General features: G+C 46.7%; 1 protein-coding gene across 3 annotated transcripts in view; it reads left to right on the forward strand.

The window, feature by feature from the left end:
• The window catches only part of STAMBPL1 (STAM binding protein like 1), a 35,963-nt gene extending 22,447 nt beyond the window's left edge, over nucleotides 1-13,516 (forward strand). Inside the window, exons 1-9 of one of the 3 annotated variants that reach the window (XM_074297101.1) lie at nucleotides 75-127; nucleotides 782-913; nucleotides 1,795-1,890; nucleotides 4,172-4,523; nucleotides 6,391-6,515; nucleotides 7,841-7,978; nucleotides 11,255-11,367; nucleotides 12,336-12,435; nucleotides 13,220-13,516. In XM_074297101.1, coding sequence (XP_074153202.1) covers nucleotides 833-913; nucleotides 1,795-1,890; nucleotides 4,172-4,523; nucleotides 6,391-6,515; nucleotides 7,841-7,978; nucleotides 11,255-11,367; nucleotides 12,336-12,435; nucleotides 13,220-13,276 — 1,062 coding nt within the window. In that variant the 5' untranslated portion in view covers nucleotides 75-127; nucleotides 782-832 and the 3' untranslated portion in view covers nucleotides 13,277-13,516. Of the gene's footprint in view, nucleotides 1-51; nucleotides 128-781; nucleotides 914-1,794; nucleotides 1,891-4,171; nucleotides 4,524-6,390; nucleotides 6,516-7,840; nucleotides 7,979-11,254; nucleotides 11,368-12,335; nucleotides 12,436-13,219 lie in introns of those variants that run through there. The other 2 variants (XM_074297099.1, XM_074297100.1) reach the window with 2 other exon arrangements.
• The last annotated feature ends 3,747 nt before the right edge of the window (nucleotides 13,517-17,263 follow it).

The raw sequence follows: 17,263 nt of genomic DNA on the forward strand, positions 1-17,263 counted from the left end.
TCCATTCCTGGCTATCATGTAACATGGAAGCTCTCTTCTTTCCTCTTCCAGCCTGTTTGTAGAAAAGCTGCCCACTCACCGGGACTACCAGCAGTGCGCAATCCCAGAGAAACAGGACATCATGAAGGTATGGGAGGGGCTCCCCTGCCTATGCCGCCTCCCCTCCTCACCCCTGCCACCCAACCCCCTCCCATCCTGAAGTTCATTTTGGTCTTTATTTGGCCACTTAGTCTCCAGACATGGTTGACGGGAAGGAACCACACCAAGACAGCAGCCATGGGAACCCCTCCTCAGTTGCGAGAGTGGGGGGCGGGAGCCATCCTTCCTCCAAGGGAATGAGCCTGGGACCGATTCCACCAGCCAGGGACATCTTTCTGGCCATCTTGGATCACTGCTGGGGCCCGTCCTGGGAGGGCGCGGGGGGGGGGGACACTATTCCATTGGTGGAGAGCTCTAAAAATCCTGTGTCTGAGCCCAAGTCGAGTCATTTTTGCCTATGGGGACTTGGCTTCAGAGCTGTTGGATGGGGTGATCCAAGATGGATAGAGTAAGGTCTCCTGCAGAAAGTGGGAGTGGATCTGATGGGAGGAATGGAGGCTGGGGACAGACTAAGGCCTCCTGCAGAAAGTGGGAGCAGATCTGATGGGAGGAACGGAGGCTAGGAACAGACTTATAAAGGCCTCCCACAGATGGCCAGAACAGAGCTGGGCCTTGAAGGGAATCAGAAGCTGGAGGAGGAAGGGAGCAGCCGGGCCCCATCTCCCTTCTCTGCACTTTACAGTCTTCAGACAGTGACTCTGGGACACTGGGTGACTGACTTGCTCAGCGTCACATGGCCTGTGAGTGTCAGACGCAGGACCTGAACCCAAGACTCCTTAATTCCAAGGCCAGCTCTGACCAGTCTGGTCCTAATGTAAATATGAAATAACTTTATTTTTTCTTGTCTCTTAAATTCCTCCCGAGTTGCTCTTTTATGAAAGAGGTAGAAGTTCTCTGGTAGCCAACCGCTGGTGCTTTACCCAGAATAAGTGGGGTGTTTCCTTAGAGTCTGATAGCCACTCCTCTGTCCATCCCAGCTGGATTTTCTGCAGGTGTCTTGGAGAGGAATGGAAACTTTCTACTCTGTGGCCTAGTGGGTAAAGAGCTGGCCTGGCTTGGAGTTCTGCCTTTCCTACAGCTTAGAGGCTTTGTGACTTGTGACAGTGTCCCTGGGGAATCAGCTGAAGCCCATCAGTAAAGGGGCTTCCTTGTCACATCCTGAAACCAGTGAAGATTCGAGTTGAGACCCTCCATGTTCCCACTCCCAAGTTCCCTTGTCTGAATGTTTTCAGCTAAAACATTGGTTCAGAACCAAACACCTCAGACCTGAATCTTATCAAGTAAAACACCCACCCCACTTGGAATCCAGGGTCTTGTGTTCAAATCCTAGCTCTGACACTTAATTGGCTTGTGACTTTGGAGAAGTCTGTTAATCCCCCCCCCCCCAAGACTCAGATTTCTGTGCTTTAAAATGAGGGTTTGGACCGGATGCCCCGGGGGTCCATTTGGGATCTTGAAATCCTTAGTCACTGGACCTCTAGGCCTTGGTTTCCTCATCTATATAATAAGGAACTTGATTCTCTTCTGGCTCTTAATGTGTGATTCTACATGGTATTGTTTAGACTCTAAAGAAAAATTGATTTTTCATTTTGCCATTTCCCTTGGTGTTTTTTTGACTCACTCTGTTCCCTAGCTATTGATCTATAAGCATCCTCCTGAAATCCCACTAATCGATATGTATATATATTTTAAAAGAAACTGAAGGAGATAGCCTTTCCAAGGACAGATGAATTGAAAAAGGATCTTTTAAAGAAATACAACGTAGAATACCAAGAATGCTTGCGAAGCAAAGTAAGTGGGACAGTCGTATCGTTCATTGTCTTTTTTCTGTCCTGATTTCATTTCTGTATGATACATCTCTCAAATGTCCTAGGCGTTCTGATGAAAAATTAACACCATGATGATGTCAAACGGCTATGAAAAATTCATGCTCCTATTCTCCAGGCGGAGCATTTCCTCCCGGCTATGGTCTCTCCACTTCTCTGCTGCAGCTAATGAAGCAAAGTGTTACAAAATGGATTTCTGGCCATGATTTAAAGTGGATTCTTTGCCCTGTATCTGCCCACCTGGCGGGGGGGCAGAGGAAGCTCTTGGCCAGCAGATCAATGGACAGGAACAGACCTGGGGCCAGAATATATCAGGTCACAGAATGGGGCTCAGAATCTTGGCTCGGGCCACCAGTGAGTGGCTCGGGATTCAACAGGGGTGGCCCCAAGATTGGGCGTTGGACTCTCTTTTATCTCTTTGGCTTTCGGATTGTGTGGCCCTGCTCCACATATTGCCTAAAATCATCCCTTCCAGCAGGGAAGTGGGTAAATATTTTTAAAGACCCTTCTCTAAAAGAAACCTAGCCCAGAGAAGGGAAGAGGAAGAGAATGGCCCGTACCCAAGACCCAGACTTTAAAACATGAACCTGCCTCATTTTTTTTCATGTTTTTGCAAACACATGTTCTGTCTTGCTTGTCTCTTTTGCTTCATCATGGCTCGTCAGTGCCATTTTTGCATGGCAGCCCATTGGTATTGGCTTTGGAAGTAGTTGACCTGGACACCGTAGGCCAGTCACAAACATTAAGCACCTACTATGTGCAAGGTGGTTGGCTTAAAAGTACAAAAGCAAAATACTTCCTGACTTCAGAGGGCTTATTCCTATCAAAGGCATAAATGTGTCCCTATGTGGACATACAGAAATTTGAATATATACAGTGGGAAAAAGGATGGGAGAAAGCACTAGCAACGGGAAAGACTTGGGAGGCTGGGATTCTGAGAGATGGAGGTATAGAGAATCTAGATAGGAAGGAGACCAAATAAAGCCATGGAGGTGAAGCCTCTAGTGGAAAGCATTGGTAGGACAGTATGACAGGACCAGGGTGTGTGCGAGCATGACTAATGAGTAGTAAGATTGGAAAGGTTGAGGTGGGACCAGGTCCTGCCTAGCTTTAAATGCCATAAGGACGAGGTTAAGTCCAGTCCCTTCTGGAGTCTTGCTGTAATAACTTTGGGAGGTGTGGGGAGGATAAGCAGGAGGATAAGAGAAAGAACTTGAGACAAGGAGACCAATGAGGAGGCTGAGAGTCTAAGAGCAAGGTGGCGGGCTGGAGCTGTCCAGGGAAGAGAAGGCAGACCACCAAAAATGAAAATAAAGGAGAGTAGATGATGTGGGACAGAGAGGAGAGAATGGCTTTCAGTCTAAAGGTCCATGTTCACATCCCCTCCCAGTTTACTGTTATGTGACCTAAGCAAGTCATCTGTGAGGTTCTCCTGGGGCTGTTGGGATGGATGCCCTCTAGGCCCCTTCAACCTCAAAATTTAAATTAGTTTAAACATTTCAACAGACATTTATTAAATGGTTTCCATGTGCCGGGCACTGTGCTAAGCACTTTACAAATAGCATTTCATTGATCCTCACAATGATCCTGGAAAATCGGTGTTATTATGATTCCCATTTTGCAGCTGAGAAAACTGAGGCAGACAGGTTAAGTATCCTGCCCTGGACAACAAACTAGTAAGTATCTAAGGCCAGCTTTGAACTTCTTAATCCTGATACTGGTCTCCTGACTGTTTTCCATGAACAAGACACTGTGTCTCAGCTCTGGACGTTTTATTCTGGCTCACCTCTAGGCCTTGAACACTTTTCTCCATTATGATACTGACCTCTCTGGCTTCCTTTAAGAGCCATAGGGAGTTAGTACAAGGCGATCTTAGAGAAGACTGGCAGAGGGAAGTGCTGAGAAGCCACTCCAGGTTCTCAGACTTTAGTGGCTACATGGCCCTCTCTAGCTCAGCCCATGTGTAAAGAAAATTCCTGGGCCCTCAGAAAAAGCAGTTCCCCATCTCTCCCTCAGTTTCTTCATCTGTAAAATGAAGCAGGGTTAGGCTCACTGCCTTCCAGCTCTAAATGTATACTGCTGGAACCCCTCTGATAATGTGGGGTTTGCAAATGCTTTGCCACGTGTCTCTGAAGTTTGCTCTGCCCCTCCTTGCCCAAAAGAATCCTGAACACTCATGTTCTTTGGTGCGGTCATTGCAGTTAGGACATCCACTTAGGAAAGCGCTGGCAATACCTTTGTTTCAGAACAAATACAAAGCAGATGTGCTTAGGAAACTGGAGCACCAGCGGTTGATAGAGGCGGAGAAGCAGCGGATTGCACAGATGCGACGGCAACAATTGGAGACCGAGCAGTTCAACTTCTTCGAGGACCAGCTCCGGAAGCAGGAGCTGGCCCGAGACCAGCTGCGCAGCCAGGAGGCCCCGGCACTGTCTGAGCAGACCGATGGCAATGCCCTGCCTTGCTTCGGCTCCCACCAGAACAGCCACTCCCTCTTTTCCAAGCAAGCCCCTAAAAACGATGCGCCAACATATGCCGACCAGTCGCCACCAGTGAACAGGGCGTTGAAGCCAGCCGCCACGCTGAGCGCTGTCCAGAGTAAGTCTTCCCTGGTGCAGTCAAGCTTGACCATTGGCACCATGTTTATGAGCCTTTGGGTGGGAAGTTTGCATGAGCCCCTTTCAAAAAGTACCTTCCATGGTCTATGCCTGAGGTATCAATCACAGACCAGATTAAAATATAATTGGGAAACATATAACAAAACAAAAGCCCAATAGGATACAAATAATGTTAATATGTGATTTCCTAAGGTATTCATTATGTGGTGGCTCTGATCCTTTGATGTAGTTTAGTGGCCCCCGTTTTTATTTGATTTCGACACCTTTGGTGGCAGCTGATCATTTAATAGTAGCAGTTACTCTATATGGTGGTGATGTTTCAAGAACTGACTTTTATCAGGTTGTGGATTACAATCACTGTAATGACTAGATAATTTTAAATTAAATACTTTTACTTGAATCTGGTTCTGGCCTTTTTTCTCTTTACCTGTCTCCAGATTCTGGCCTTACCAGCTCATTTTCTAGTTTCCCAACTGGGCATTGTCTCCTCCTTCCACATGTTTGAAATGCCCTCCATTTTCATCTGATTCTTAGAACTGTTGACACTCTTCAAGGCTCAGCTCATGGACTACTTCCTATAGGAAGACTTTGCTGATGGCCCTATATAAGATTAATCTAGGTTCTGAATTTGCATTTCAGCAGCCATAGTCTTAAAGAGGGTAAGAACAAGTTTATTACTGCTCAGAACCTTGCTTTAAATAAGCTATAAGGGAAGTCAAAGCTCATAGCACAAAAGTAATACACAATTAAAAAACACAGTGACCACTATAACAAACAAATAACTTACAACATACATCATCACTGCTCTGAGGAAGCACCAACATCTGAATTCCTTGATTAGAAAGACTTACAGTCACAGATATTCAGTCTCTAGTGGGATCCATTGCTAGGCAAATTGTACAAGACTTCCTAGCCTGAATCCTCCAGGTCCCTTTCTACTTAAGGAGTGTTTCTAGGCTGAGAACAAAGAAGGCACTATGTCTTCTCATTTGATCTATAACTCTTGAGAAGTAGCAGCCTCCCAAGTACAAGGAGCTCCATCACAAGGGGCCCACCCAGGAGAATATTTGTTCATTCCTTTAGGGGGATTGTGTTTACTCAAGGAACTGGCTAGGTTCTGGGGTAAACATGGGCCTGCAATAAAGAATACTCTTTGATTAATGCAACTTCTTTGTGCTTTCCTGGTATTCCATCAGATAACTGCAAATGCATTCTCATGTTCTCAGCAAAAAGTTCCACAAAAGGCATGGCTGAGACTCACTTCAGATTCCTTACTCACTAGGATTCCTTACACCCTACTCATCAGTACACACTCTCTCTTTCTTTCCTTTCATTGCTTTCTGGCTTTCTTCCACTACTCAGCTATTGTATCCCTCAGTAGAAAGGAAATTCCTTAAGAAAAGAGACTGTTTTTTTGTCTCTCCAGTACTTGACACAGTGGGCTGAGAATAGGGAACACTTAAGATGTGATTCTTGAATTGCAATGATTTTTGAGTCCCAGCAAGGCTCTTGCTTAAGAGTTTCCTCTCTCTTGGCTTTTAGCTCTGTGTCATCTTGAACTCAAAATGTCACAGGTCTGGAGGGAAATTGGATGCCCACTTCCTGTATTCTGTTCCCAAGAGTATTCCAGGGGGGCAGCTAGGTGGAGCAGTGCATAGAGCATCAGCCCTGAAGTCAGGAGGACCTGAGTTCAAATCTATTCTCAGACACTTAATACTTCCTAGCTGTGTGACCCTGGGCAAGTCACTTAACCCCAATTGCCTCAGGGAAAAAAAGATAAAAGAAAAGAAACTATCAAGGCAGGTGGGCCTGGCCTTGAGCTCCTTGTCTCTCCTTGTCTCTTTCAGACCTGGTGGTGGAGGGCCTGCGCTGTGTCCTGATGCCCAAGGATCTTTGTCACCGGTTCCTTCTCTTGGCTGAGTCAAACACAGTGAGGGGCATAGAAACCTGTGGAATTCTCTGTGGAAAACTGGTATGTGGGCTTCAAGCTTTAATCCCTGCAGGCAGGGTCCTAGGCTTCAGTGTGGCAAAATAGGCAATAATAAAGGCTGTTCTCAAAGGTTGGCAAAATGCCCCCATGGATTTCCTTAGCTGATTGTGCCTCAGCTCCTCTGGGAGGCTGGCATCGGTTCAGTTCACACGCTCCCTCTCAGCAACCAGATTCCCCACCCCCTCGCAGGTCTTCCCATCCTGTTGGGGATGTTGTCTCCCTCTCATCCTCCCAGAAGATGCCCTCAGGGTGGGGCAGAGTACAATCCTCTGTGCTAGAGATGGTTCTTGGGTTCTCCTGGTATTCCCAGGATTCCACTGGGCCTTACGTTTGTCCGCCAGTTTTGTGGGTCAGAAGGCAGTTCATTGCCTTCAGTGCTATATAATGGGGTCCAGGATGTCAGATTGAGAGCTGAGAGAAACCATGGAGGTAGGCTGGTTCAGAAAGGCTGTCACAGGACCTAGATTCTCATTCTGTGACCTTTAACCACACGCTCAATGGTGTCTCCTGCTGACTCTAGATCTCATTATCGTATCTTTAAGACTTTATCTTCAGAACAAGTGAGCCAAGATTTCATGGCTGCTTCATAGGGTCCACTATTGGGAAGACCACTGAGCCTGGTGCTACTGATATAGAACTCTGGCTCTAGGTCTAAAAGGGACCTCAGGGGCCATCTGATTCAATCTTCTCATTTTACAGAAAAGGACACTGAGACCTAATAAGTTACCCAGTTACACAGGGAGTGGCAAAGCCAGAATTTGAACCCCGAACCTGACTTTAAAGCCATGATTCTTTCCACTGTCGACTCAGTGGCCATTAGCCAAGGAGCTCAGATTAACAACAGCCAAGGAAAGCTGATTATTAGCTCCTTTCCCTTGCTTTCTGCCACTCCCCTGCAGAATGAGAAGGCAGCCCTTGGAACGGAGGCAGTGACGAATTTTTCTTGGTTCTGTGTCTTGCTGTGCCTGAAGAATTCTTCCTCAAGTGGCCAGCCCCCTAGTAAGGGCTGCTTTGATCCAGCCAAGGCTGGCCCTGGGGAAGCAGCCCAGGCCACACCTGTCATCTGGTCCCTTCAAGGAAATGTCAGAGGCAGAATCCAGTCCAAGTCCCTTTCTCTGCCCAGGAAGCCAAAGCGCCTGCTCATGCATCCTGTTCAGCTCTGCCCCTTGGTGCCCACTGTGCCCATCCCTTGGGCACTTCTGGGCTGGGACCTGACTTTGTCTGGGGACGAGGTTCCCCAGGGAGACGGTGCTCCTTCCTGTCCTGGGTGCTTACTGATGCTTACCTTCTCACTGACCTCCTCCTAGACGCACAACGAGTTTACAATCACCCACGTCATCGTGCCCAAGCAGTCGGCCGGCCCGGACTACTGTGACGTAGCTAACGTGGAGGAGCTCTTTAGTGTTCAGGACCAGCACAATCTCCTCACCCTGGGATGGATCCATGTAAGTTCTGCCCCACTCCACCCCTTTCCAGGGGCTTGTTTGCCCAGGGGACATGATGACAAGATCACAGCCCCCTTCTTTGGGGTTCCCACACTATTTAAATGCAAATATGGGGCACATTACAGTGCCCCATAGCTGGAAGAGCCTTGATGTCAAGAAAGGCCTGGATTCGAATTCCACCCTATACATTTATCACCCAAGAGAGCCTAGGCAAGTCCCCTAACTGCTGCCAGCTTCTTCCTCTGTCAGGGATGGAGAGAGTTCTGGCCCTCACAGGCAGATTGCAGAACCTCAAAGACTGTTCTCTGTTCTGAGTCCTGACGCTCATGCCTGACAAATAATGATCCAGGTGACTTGCTCCAGAAAATGGAAACCCACTCTTCCACTTTTGCATTAATTTAGTCCATGTAGATGGTCAGTCAAGTCTGGTCTCCACGTGGCCAAGGATGACCCGAAAAATCAGTCTGATGCATGACAACATTTGCAAAGATCAAGCTTTTCCCAAATGCCATGGACTGCTTCAGGAGGCAGGGAGTCCTCCCTCAGGAGAGGTCTTCTCACTTTTAAAAGTGGGTTATTAAACAGCTCATGGTGTTGAGGAGATTTTTTTTATTCAGGTCCAGTTTGTAGATTCTGGGATGCTAATTGCCCTTCCAGAAAACCAGAAGACCTGGCTGTAAAGTTGGAAAATAGCTCAGGGTCCATCTGGCAGAGCCTCCTTATTTTCAGAGCAGAAAACTGAGGCACAGGGCAGTGTCTATTCAAGTCATATAGGCAGGAAGCAGCAGACAAAGAACTTAAATAAACTGGTCCCTTCAGTGTGTTGGAGGCCTTCCTTTATGTGTCATGAATGAATGGCCAGCCTGTTCTCTGAGGATCAGACCTTGTTGAGACAGAGGCCTTGAGGATGGTAGTTCCTGCAGAAAGTCACTACGAGCAGTAGTCAGGAGGTTCTCCTCCACAGGCCAAAGGATGCAGGTTCCTAAAATGCTTCCATCCTCACTTGTCTCTGAGCATTTCCGTTGCAGACATTTCTCCCTGCAGAGTTCTTTTCTGCTGACTGCAAAGATAAGCCGGCTTTGCCCTTCATCCTCTGGGTGAAAGATAAAGCCGTTGGGAAGTCCTGGGCGACTTCTTCAAGGGACAGTCAACAAAGACCCTGACCGGCCTTGTCCCCTGAAGAAAAATGGCCGGGCAACGGCATTCCCAGTCCAAATGGCCCTGTGGAAGAGAACGTGTATGTAACGAGCAACCTGGGATCGCCACCCAGACAAGGTGACCCTTTGCATTCAATCCTGAGTCAAGATAATGTTACCTGGGTGTTAGGATTACAAGGTGATAACTCAGGTGGTCTGGGCAATTTTCTAGCTCAGAATTCACACTTTGGTTCAGGCCTTTAAGGGGAGTTTACACCTTTGGACTTCTGAAGAGGAGTTTACATATTTAGAGGAGTTTACACCTTTAAAAGGAGCAAGCTCATTGGCTGTGGGGGTTCTCACAGGCCCCGTTGAATTCTCACAGGCCCATTCTCTGGGAGGATAAAAGAGGCAGCATTGAGCCTGGAGAGTCAGTCTGACTGGGAGATTGAGTTTAGATGGTGGTCTGGAAGGAGAGTCTAGGCTGGGAGAGTGAGTTGAGAGCGCAGTCTAGAAGGGTAACTTAGAGACGACCGGACCTTTACACCTGGGTCTGTCGAGTCCACAAAAAAGATAAAAAAGCCCTTGATGCGTTTCCCACTGTGAAAAAGAGGGTCGGATGTTTTCTTCCCATCCTGTGATTTTTCTTCTTCAAGATTCCTACAAATGTTACCTAAAGTCATCTTGGGTAAGAGACACGTCTGAGGATATGGGGCCACGGGAGGATGTGCTGATTTGGGCAACTCTCCAAAACAAGTAACTAATAGTGGTTATCTCAAATAATCAGTGCTTGAATTCTAGATTTAATAGTAAATAAAATCACTGGGGGCCAGTTCTAACCCCCCCAAGATGGTGAATAAAGCAGAGGGGAGCGTCGCATGAATGTCGAGGGGCCTAGCTCAATTCGTTTTCCTTAAGTTCAAGGCTTTCAGCTGAGTTCAGTAAAGCAGTCCCTGACTAACTGCACCAGGCTGACGCTGCTTGCAGTGAACATGAGGGAGAAGCTGCCTCCCTCGAGGGTCTCCCTTCCTTCATGTCAGTCAGTTCAATCAGTTAAGGAGGCAATCTTAGCGGAGACTCCTAGGAAGGAGGGAGTGTAAAGTCCTGAACGTCTCTCAATTGTAATCCTTCTCTGGGAGGAGGTTTCTTTTCTCTGTGAATCCTTTTCTCTGTGCACAGATTTCTTGGGAAGCTTCTGCAGCCTCCAGCCAGCCTCTTCTTCTTCTTCCTGAATCCTGGCTCTGAATCTCCTCCAGCTCTTGTCCTTCCCCAATCCAGACTGCTTGTCCAGGCCCAATGTTGCCTCTTTTATCCTCCCAGAGAATGGGCTTGTGGGAACTCAGGGGCTTGTGGGAAATACTTCAACCAATGAACTTGCTCCTTTTAAAGGTTGTGTAAACTCCTTTTCAGAACTCCTTTTAAAGGTGTGAACTAAAGATGTGAACTAGAGTTAAGTACCGACTTAGCACTTAGTAAGAACCTAACATCGGAGTGTTTGGAATTCAGCCTATCCCGGTGTATAAGAATATCAGAGCCTTTGAGAGTTTCTGAAGTGAATTAAAAATACGGCACTTACCTTTAGGGTATCGGTCCCGGTGATCCAGGTGTAAAAGGATCCTCGGGGATCTAGCCATAAAAGGATCCAGTGGCGATAAAGTCCCTGCTTGCTGCCTAGGGTCCCGTCATCCCACCCCACAAATTCCCCCTGACAGTTTTGACTTTAAGCATGGCTGATGTGCCATCAAAAGCTCCATAGCCTACAGGGAGTGAGAAGGAGACTGAGGTAAAAAGGAAACAAGAGGGGCAAGTAGGAGAGGGCCGGGGAGCCTTAAGTAGAGCCTCTGTCCAGCAGGAGTCCTGTGACTGTCTCCAGAATGCAGCTGTGTCTGTTCCAGAGCTGGGATCGCCCATTGCTCAGATGCACTCCATAGCCCCTGGACCTGAGCTGGGAGCTTGGACTTCTCTCCTGGAGGGGCGGGAAGGGAAGATTCCCCTGGGGAATCGGTTCCTTTTCCCATAAGGAGGCAGAGAGATGCAGACCAGGAATGGGCTTCTTGGAGCTTCCCCTTGGGGTGCACGCCAACCTCAGAGGAAAGGGAGATGGGTTCTTTCTGGGCAGGCTCTCCTCTTCTCTCCACAGACGCACCCTACGCAGACGGCCTTCCTGTCCAGCGTGGACCTCCATACGCACTGCTCCTACCAGCTCATGCTGCCAGAAGCCATCGCCATTGTCTGCTCGCCCAGACATAACGAGTGAGTCTGGGAGTCGGAGCCACAGGCAGGCCTCGGGAGGCTGGCTCCCAGCCTCGTGCTTAGAGGCCCAGAGGTGGGAGACTCAGAGGGCTCGGCCCCCACCTCCTTTTTGTGCATGAGGCTTACAGGGCACTGACCATACTTGGAGTCAGGAAGCCCTGGGGTCTAATCTGACCTCTGACACATCCTCACTGGGTGGCTTCAGGCATGGGGGAAGAAGAGAAAGGAACAAGCATTTGTTAAGCACTTACTGCATGCTAGGCATTGGGCTAAGTGCTTTATAATTATTCTCATTTGATCCTACAATAACTCTGAGAGACAGATGGTTGAGAAAATTGAGGCAAATAAAAGTTAGTTTTGCTCAGGGCTTTACAGGAAGTGTCTGAGTGATTTGAACTCAGGTCTTCCCTACTCTAAGCCCAGTGCTCTTTGCTCTGGGCCCAGCCTCAGTTTCCTTTTCTGTACAATGAAGCAGTGGGTCTCGTCTCTAACATCCCTAGATCTGTGACCCCAGAAGCCACAAAGATGTGACAGGTGTGGCTACAGCGGGTGCTCTCTTCTGAGCAGACAGCTTTGAATGAGATGAGCCAGGAATTCCCTGCAGGGTCCCCCAGCATCTTTTGCTCATCTCCGCCCTGTAAGGACCTGCTCATGTATGTGTTGCAGTCTCGTTATCCTGGGAGCTCCCTAACAACGAGGACTTGCCTTTGCCTCCCTGGGCTCAGCCCTGGGCCGATAACAAGCACACTAAGTGCTTGTTGCCCTGCAAAAGTGAGAAAATCCCTGCCTTCAAGCAGCTTCCGTTCCACGGGAAGTGTGCACAACATGGAGAATCTCGAGAAAGGCAGGACGGGATCTCCCGACTCATCGAAACCTTTCTGGGGCAGACACTGGCCTGGGCACCAGGGACAAGTGGTCCCCGCCCCCCGGAGAGGACGTGTGTGGGAACGTGTTTTCTCTCCTTCCAGCATGGGCATCTTCAGACTCACCAATGCCGGGATGCTGGAGGTGTCGGCCTGTAAGAAGAAGGGCTTCCATCCCCACACCAAGGACCCCAGGCTGTTCAGTGTAAGCAGAGTGCTGATTCACTTCTGAGGAATGGGATCTGGGGGCCGGCGGGACCAGGATTCAAACAGAACCATGGGCACTTTCCCACGGGCCCCCAACAAGTGACCTCCTTTCTCTGTGTCTCATATACCTCTATACCCGGGGCTTCATAAAATATCGGAGTGGAAAGGGGTTGCAGGTGGGAGAAGTTTAAGGAGCCCTGCTGCAGGCCGGTCTAAGAGCCAAAGGAGCTGTTGGCCTGCACTGGCAGAGGGAGCATCCCTCCCCCAGAAGTTCCTCATATCCATGGAACCCCAGGTCCTGCAGATCAATGATCTGTAGGGATCTTTTTGGTTCCTGGTTTTTCTGTAGTGTCCAGCCCCACTTGGTGATCTGTAAATCGGAGGAGCCCAGCCAGGGCCCCCAGAACCCTGACCTCTCTCTCTTCTTCGCTGTGATCTGGGATAATCTTGGCCCCTCCCTAAAGCACTCTATCCAGTCAGCACAGTTAGTTCTCCCAGCATTGTTCAGGTAGAGGACCAACCCCCACCCAAGCCATTTCCCTCCAAGCTCTTTTGGCCACATTTGGCTCTATTTTTTGGTAGAAATAAGAACACATTGTAAGGAGAGCCCCCACATACTTACTCCCCTTCACATTCATCCTTTTCATGAAAACCAACTTGTTGGTGAGTCATTCATGGGTCAAAACCCAGGATCCCATCCAGAGAAGATCAGTGATAAATGTTAAAAGAATATTATCCTAATCATCTATTTTCCACCTCTAACAAATCGTTTTCTTCCATAGACATGCAAGCACGTGGTGGGCCAAGACATAAGCATCACAGTGCTGGACCTGAGGTGATGAGCCCCAAAGACGGATGCCCTGGCCCTCACACACAAGTGACTGCCAGATTTTCTTAAGAAGTTTTCAGAACTGACGTTTTATATTTATACATTTTAGATCAGATGGTTTGATATTTATTGCTTTCACATATTTTGCCGTTTTCTTTTGGGAATGTTCCAACTCGAGACAGAACTCATGGTGACGGTAAACTGGAATCTCCTCGTGTACCAAAAATAATAAATCGAGTTGCAAACAGCATCCTGGTGATTGGGATTTCCGTGTGACTTGTCAGAAGCTTGGGTGTTTTCACTGGGGTCTTGGATTTATCCCTCTCTCCCCGACAGTGCTAAAGCAAACAGTTAAATGAACATTTTGAGCAAATATTTGAACAGACCTCCCATTTAGCTGGTGTGGTGGAGCACCATGATGTTGTTCTGATACCATTTTGCTCAGTCTTTATCTTCTATGTGTCCATATTGTGTGTGGCTCATACCATCCAAAGGATATACCCCTAAAATCATCCATATTTAGGGACACCAGAAAGCATGGGTTTAATGGGAGAAGTGTAAACCTCATCATGAAATGGGATTCAAAGAGAAATGAAGAGGGTAAGAGAAAATGCTTGAATAAAATGGTAATGTCAGATTCTGAAGAACCACAATATTAGCAGATAAGGGGAAAAAGAATGGAGAAGAAGGGCAGAGTGAGGAAAATGCTTACAGCCCCAGATATATGTATAACCAAGCAAAGAGTAAGTAGTAGTTAGTCTAGCAATCATTCAGGAAGCAATGATTAAGCACCTACTGTGTTCCAGGCACTGTGCTGGGCACTTCCACATCACAACTTTCCCCACTGCAGTTTTGATATGTCATAGTTGGCATAAGAAATTAAGTGGGAATTTGCTGGGGTGGAGGGGGTTGTAAAAGCTGCAGATGACCAGAGAAGGCTAGCAGATGATACAGAAAAAGTTCAGCAATTCAGAAATGTATAAAATTTATGTATAGCGTTATATAATATATAATAGTATTATTATATAATAGTATATATAATATATAATGTAGTAATATATAATAGTATATAGTAATATATATTATTATATATATTATTATTTAGTATTATATAATATCAATATATTTTATCCTTTAATACCATAATAATTCAGAATTCTTCTCTGGTATGAAGGGAGGACCAAAAACTTTTCTGAGCATTTTCCAAATCAAGGGGACGCTACACCTGTAAAAAACCCCCCCCATGTGGAAGGGACAACTATAATTAGCAAGGTTGCCTTTAAATTTTAAAACAAGCAGGTAAATATGAGCTTAGAGGTACCACCAAAACTTGATGAAATAGAATGCAGGAATAGCATATGATAATTGAAGAGGATCCCATGTTCTGGGAAAACAAACAGATTTAACAAAAAGGGTGGAGGGTCTGTATTGAAGATGGGCATGAATGGAACTGGAGGTGGAACAAGATGGAGAGTGTTTGGGGGAGGCTCAAAGGGCTTTCTTCTACAAGAACAATCTTCAGGGAAGGAGGGGGGGGACTTTGTCCTTCAGAGATGGTGGGTTTTCAAGTCTTCAATGGGCCTCCATGTAGCAGAGGGAAGAGGCTGGTTCTGCTTAGCTTCCGTGTAAGAACCAGAACTCAATAAAAGCTGCAGAGGACATAGATTTAATTTAAAGAAAAGTTCCTAGTAATTAGAGAAGTTCCAAGTGGGTTAGAGGCCTCCAGATGTGTCAGGGAAGTGGGATGGAGGCTTCCAAAGGCAGGGTGGGCCTTCATTTCCCAGGGTCCTTGAGCAGAGGGACAGCACTGGTAAGAGATGAGGTAGATGGGACCCTCTTCAGGGTCAGAGTGGCTGGGTCTGAGATTCTTCATCTCATTTCTGTGGGCTATGGATCTTTTCTCAGAATCATGATTTTAAACTAAAATCCATAGAATTACAAAGGAATCCAATTGTATTGAAATAGTTATCAAAAACTATTTTTTATAAAAACAAGTTCATGAACTTTCATGATAATAAGAATAGCTAGCATTCATATGGCCCTAGAAGGTTTCCAAAATACTTTGCCAATGTTAATTCATTTGCTCCTTACAACTCTGAGTTACAACATACCCCCATTCAACAAACTCCCCATTTCTCTGATGAGGAAATTAAGGCTGGGAGAAGTCTCAGTGTCATGCAAATAGTAAGTTCTTGATCTTGGATTTTAACTCAGTACTAAAGTATCTCAAAGGTCCCTTCCAGCTCTGAGATTCAGTGGATCTCGGACTTAAAGTCAGTGATTAATAGAAGATAGTAAAGAAGATTTCACTGCCTTGAGTTCATATATCCCAGCGACCCCAGCATCTATTGGAGTGCTTCCTTAAGCATTCTACAGTCAATTTTTAATAGCAAGTTTTTTTTTCCTTTAAAATATTAACATTTTAAAAGTTGATCTTTTAAATTATTTTCTTTTACTGTTGTTTTAGTTATCTCTGATTCAAAATGAAATCTGTTTCTTGTCTGTCTCTCTGTGTCTCTATCTCTTTTTTCTCCTCCCCCCCCTTTCCTTACTCATCTCTTGTAACAAAGATTAAAAACCAAAAGGGGGGAAAAGCAATTCAACAAAACACATTCACACATCGGCCTTCCCCCAATAAGGCCATTATCTTTTCAGAGAAGAGTGTCCATCCTGTTGCCACTGACAACTCCTTTAAAGGAGAGTAAAAAAATAAAAATTAAAAAAAAAAAAAAACAAACAAACAAACCCTGAAATCTTGGCACAAAGGGAGAATCAAAGGGCTGGAAGGCTTAATTGTCAAGGGGGGAATCCAATCAACTGGGCTTCCCAGAAGGGCTTTGTTAGGGTGGCTCTGGGAAGGCTGTCTTTTAAGTAGTGCAGCAGGATACCCACTAAAAGGACCAAGCTTATATTTTCCCATATTGGCGAGATCAGGGACCAGGATTCAAATCCTATTCCTGTTGCTTTTTATTCAGGGGACCTTGACTAAGACACTTCCCCTCAGGGGGCTTTCATTTCTTCAGCTTTGAAAGGAGGGGATTAGACCAGATGACCCCTGAAGTCCCCTTCAGTCTTGAAATTAATGAAAAATTAAATTACTAAACCACGAGGGTTGGGTATTTTTAAATAGTGGGTTTGTGGGATTAAAAAAAATCAATATATTTAAGAATGACTAATAAGAAGCTGGTGATGTTCAGTAAATCGTCTGGATTCCTAGGCTGAGTGCAGGAGCAGAGTCCTGAGGAAGTGAGTCTGGAAGAGGCAACGTGCCATGGAGAAGCTGAGTGGAGTCAAACTCAGGTTATCTTCCTGGCCCTGACAGGGAGGGAGAGAAAGGGAGACGGAGATCAAGTGCTGGGTTGGGGATACTGGGAATTCTCACCAAGGCACAGGGCAGTGTGGATGCCTCCAAAGCCAATGAGGCTGATTCCATCATGGAGGGACCTTGACCTTCACCCCTGACTAAGCTCGAAGATTGGCCCAGGAAGAGCCACCTGCTATGGTCACCCTGGCTTCATCTCTGAGATTCCCATGAAGACCTGGGCTCAAATTTCTGCCTCTGTGGGTGACCATTGGAAAATTCCCATGATTCTCTGAGCTTGAGTTTTCCCCTCTATCCCACCAGAGCATCTCTCCAGCCGGAGCTCCGTAACTTTCTCAACCCACCATCGGAGCCACATGGAGAGTTTCCCAAGTGAATCATCTCGGGAAGAACAGGCTCTTGTCCTGAGAGGCTCAGGATTCCCTCCTTAATGAGATGATGTCCACAACTGATTTTTGTCTCCTGCCTTAAAGATTGCAAAGCCCTTTAGATGCATTATCTCATTTGAGTCTGTGAGGTCAGCCCTGGTGCTGTTATTATCATTCTCATTACAGGTGAGGAGACTGATGAGAGATAGGAAAGGGGGAACCCCGTTGGTCGGCGCAAAGATAGTAAGATAGTCCCATGAGGCGCAGTGTTCCCTGAAAATGAATTTACAGGCCCGAAAACCTAGAT

Source organism: Sminthopsis crassicaudata, chromosome 2 (genome assembly GCF_048593235.1).
Source record: "Sminthopsis crassicaudata isolate SCR6 chromosome 2, ASM4859323v1, whole genome shotgun sequence".
NCBI lineage: Eukaryota > Metazoa > Chordata > Mammalia > Dasyuromorphia > Dasyuridae > Sminthopsis > Sminthopsis crassicaudata.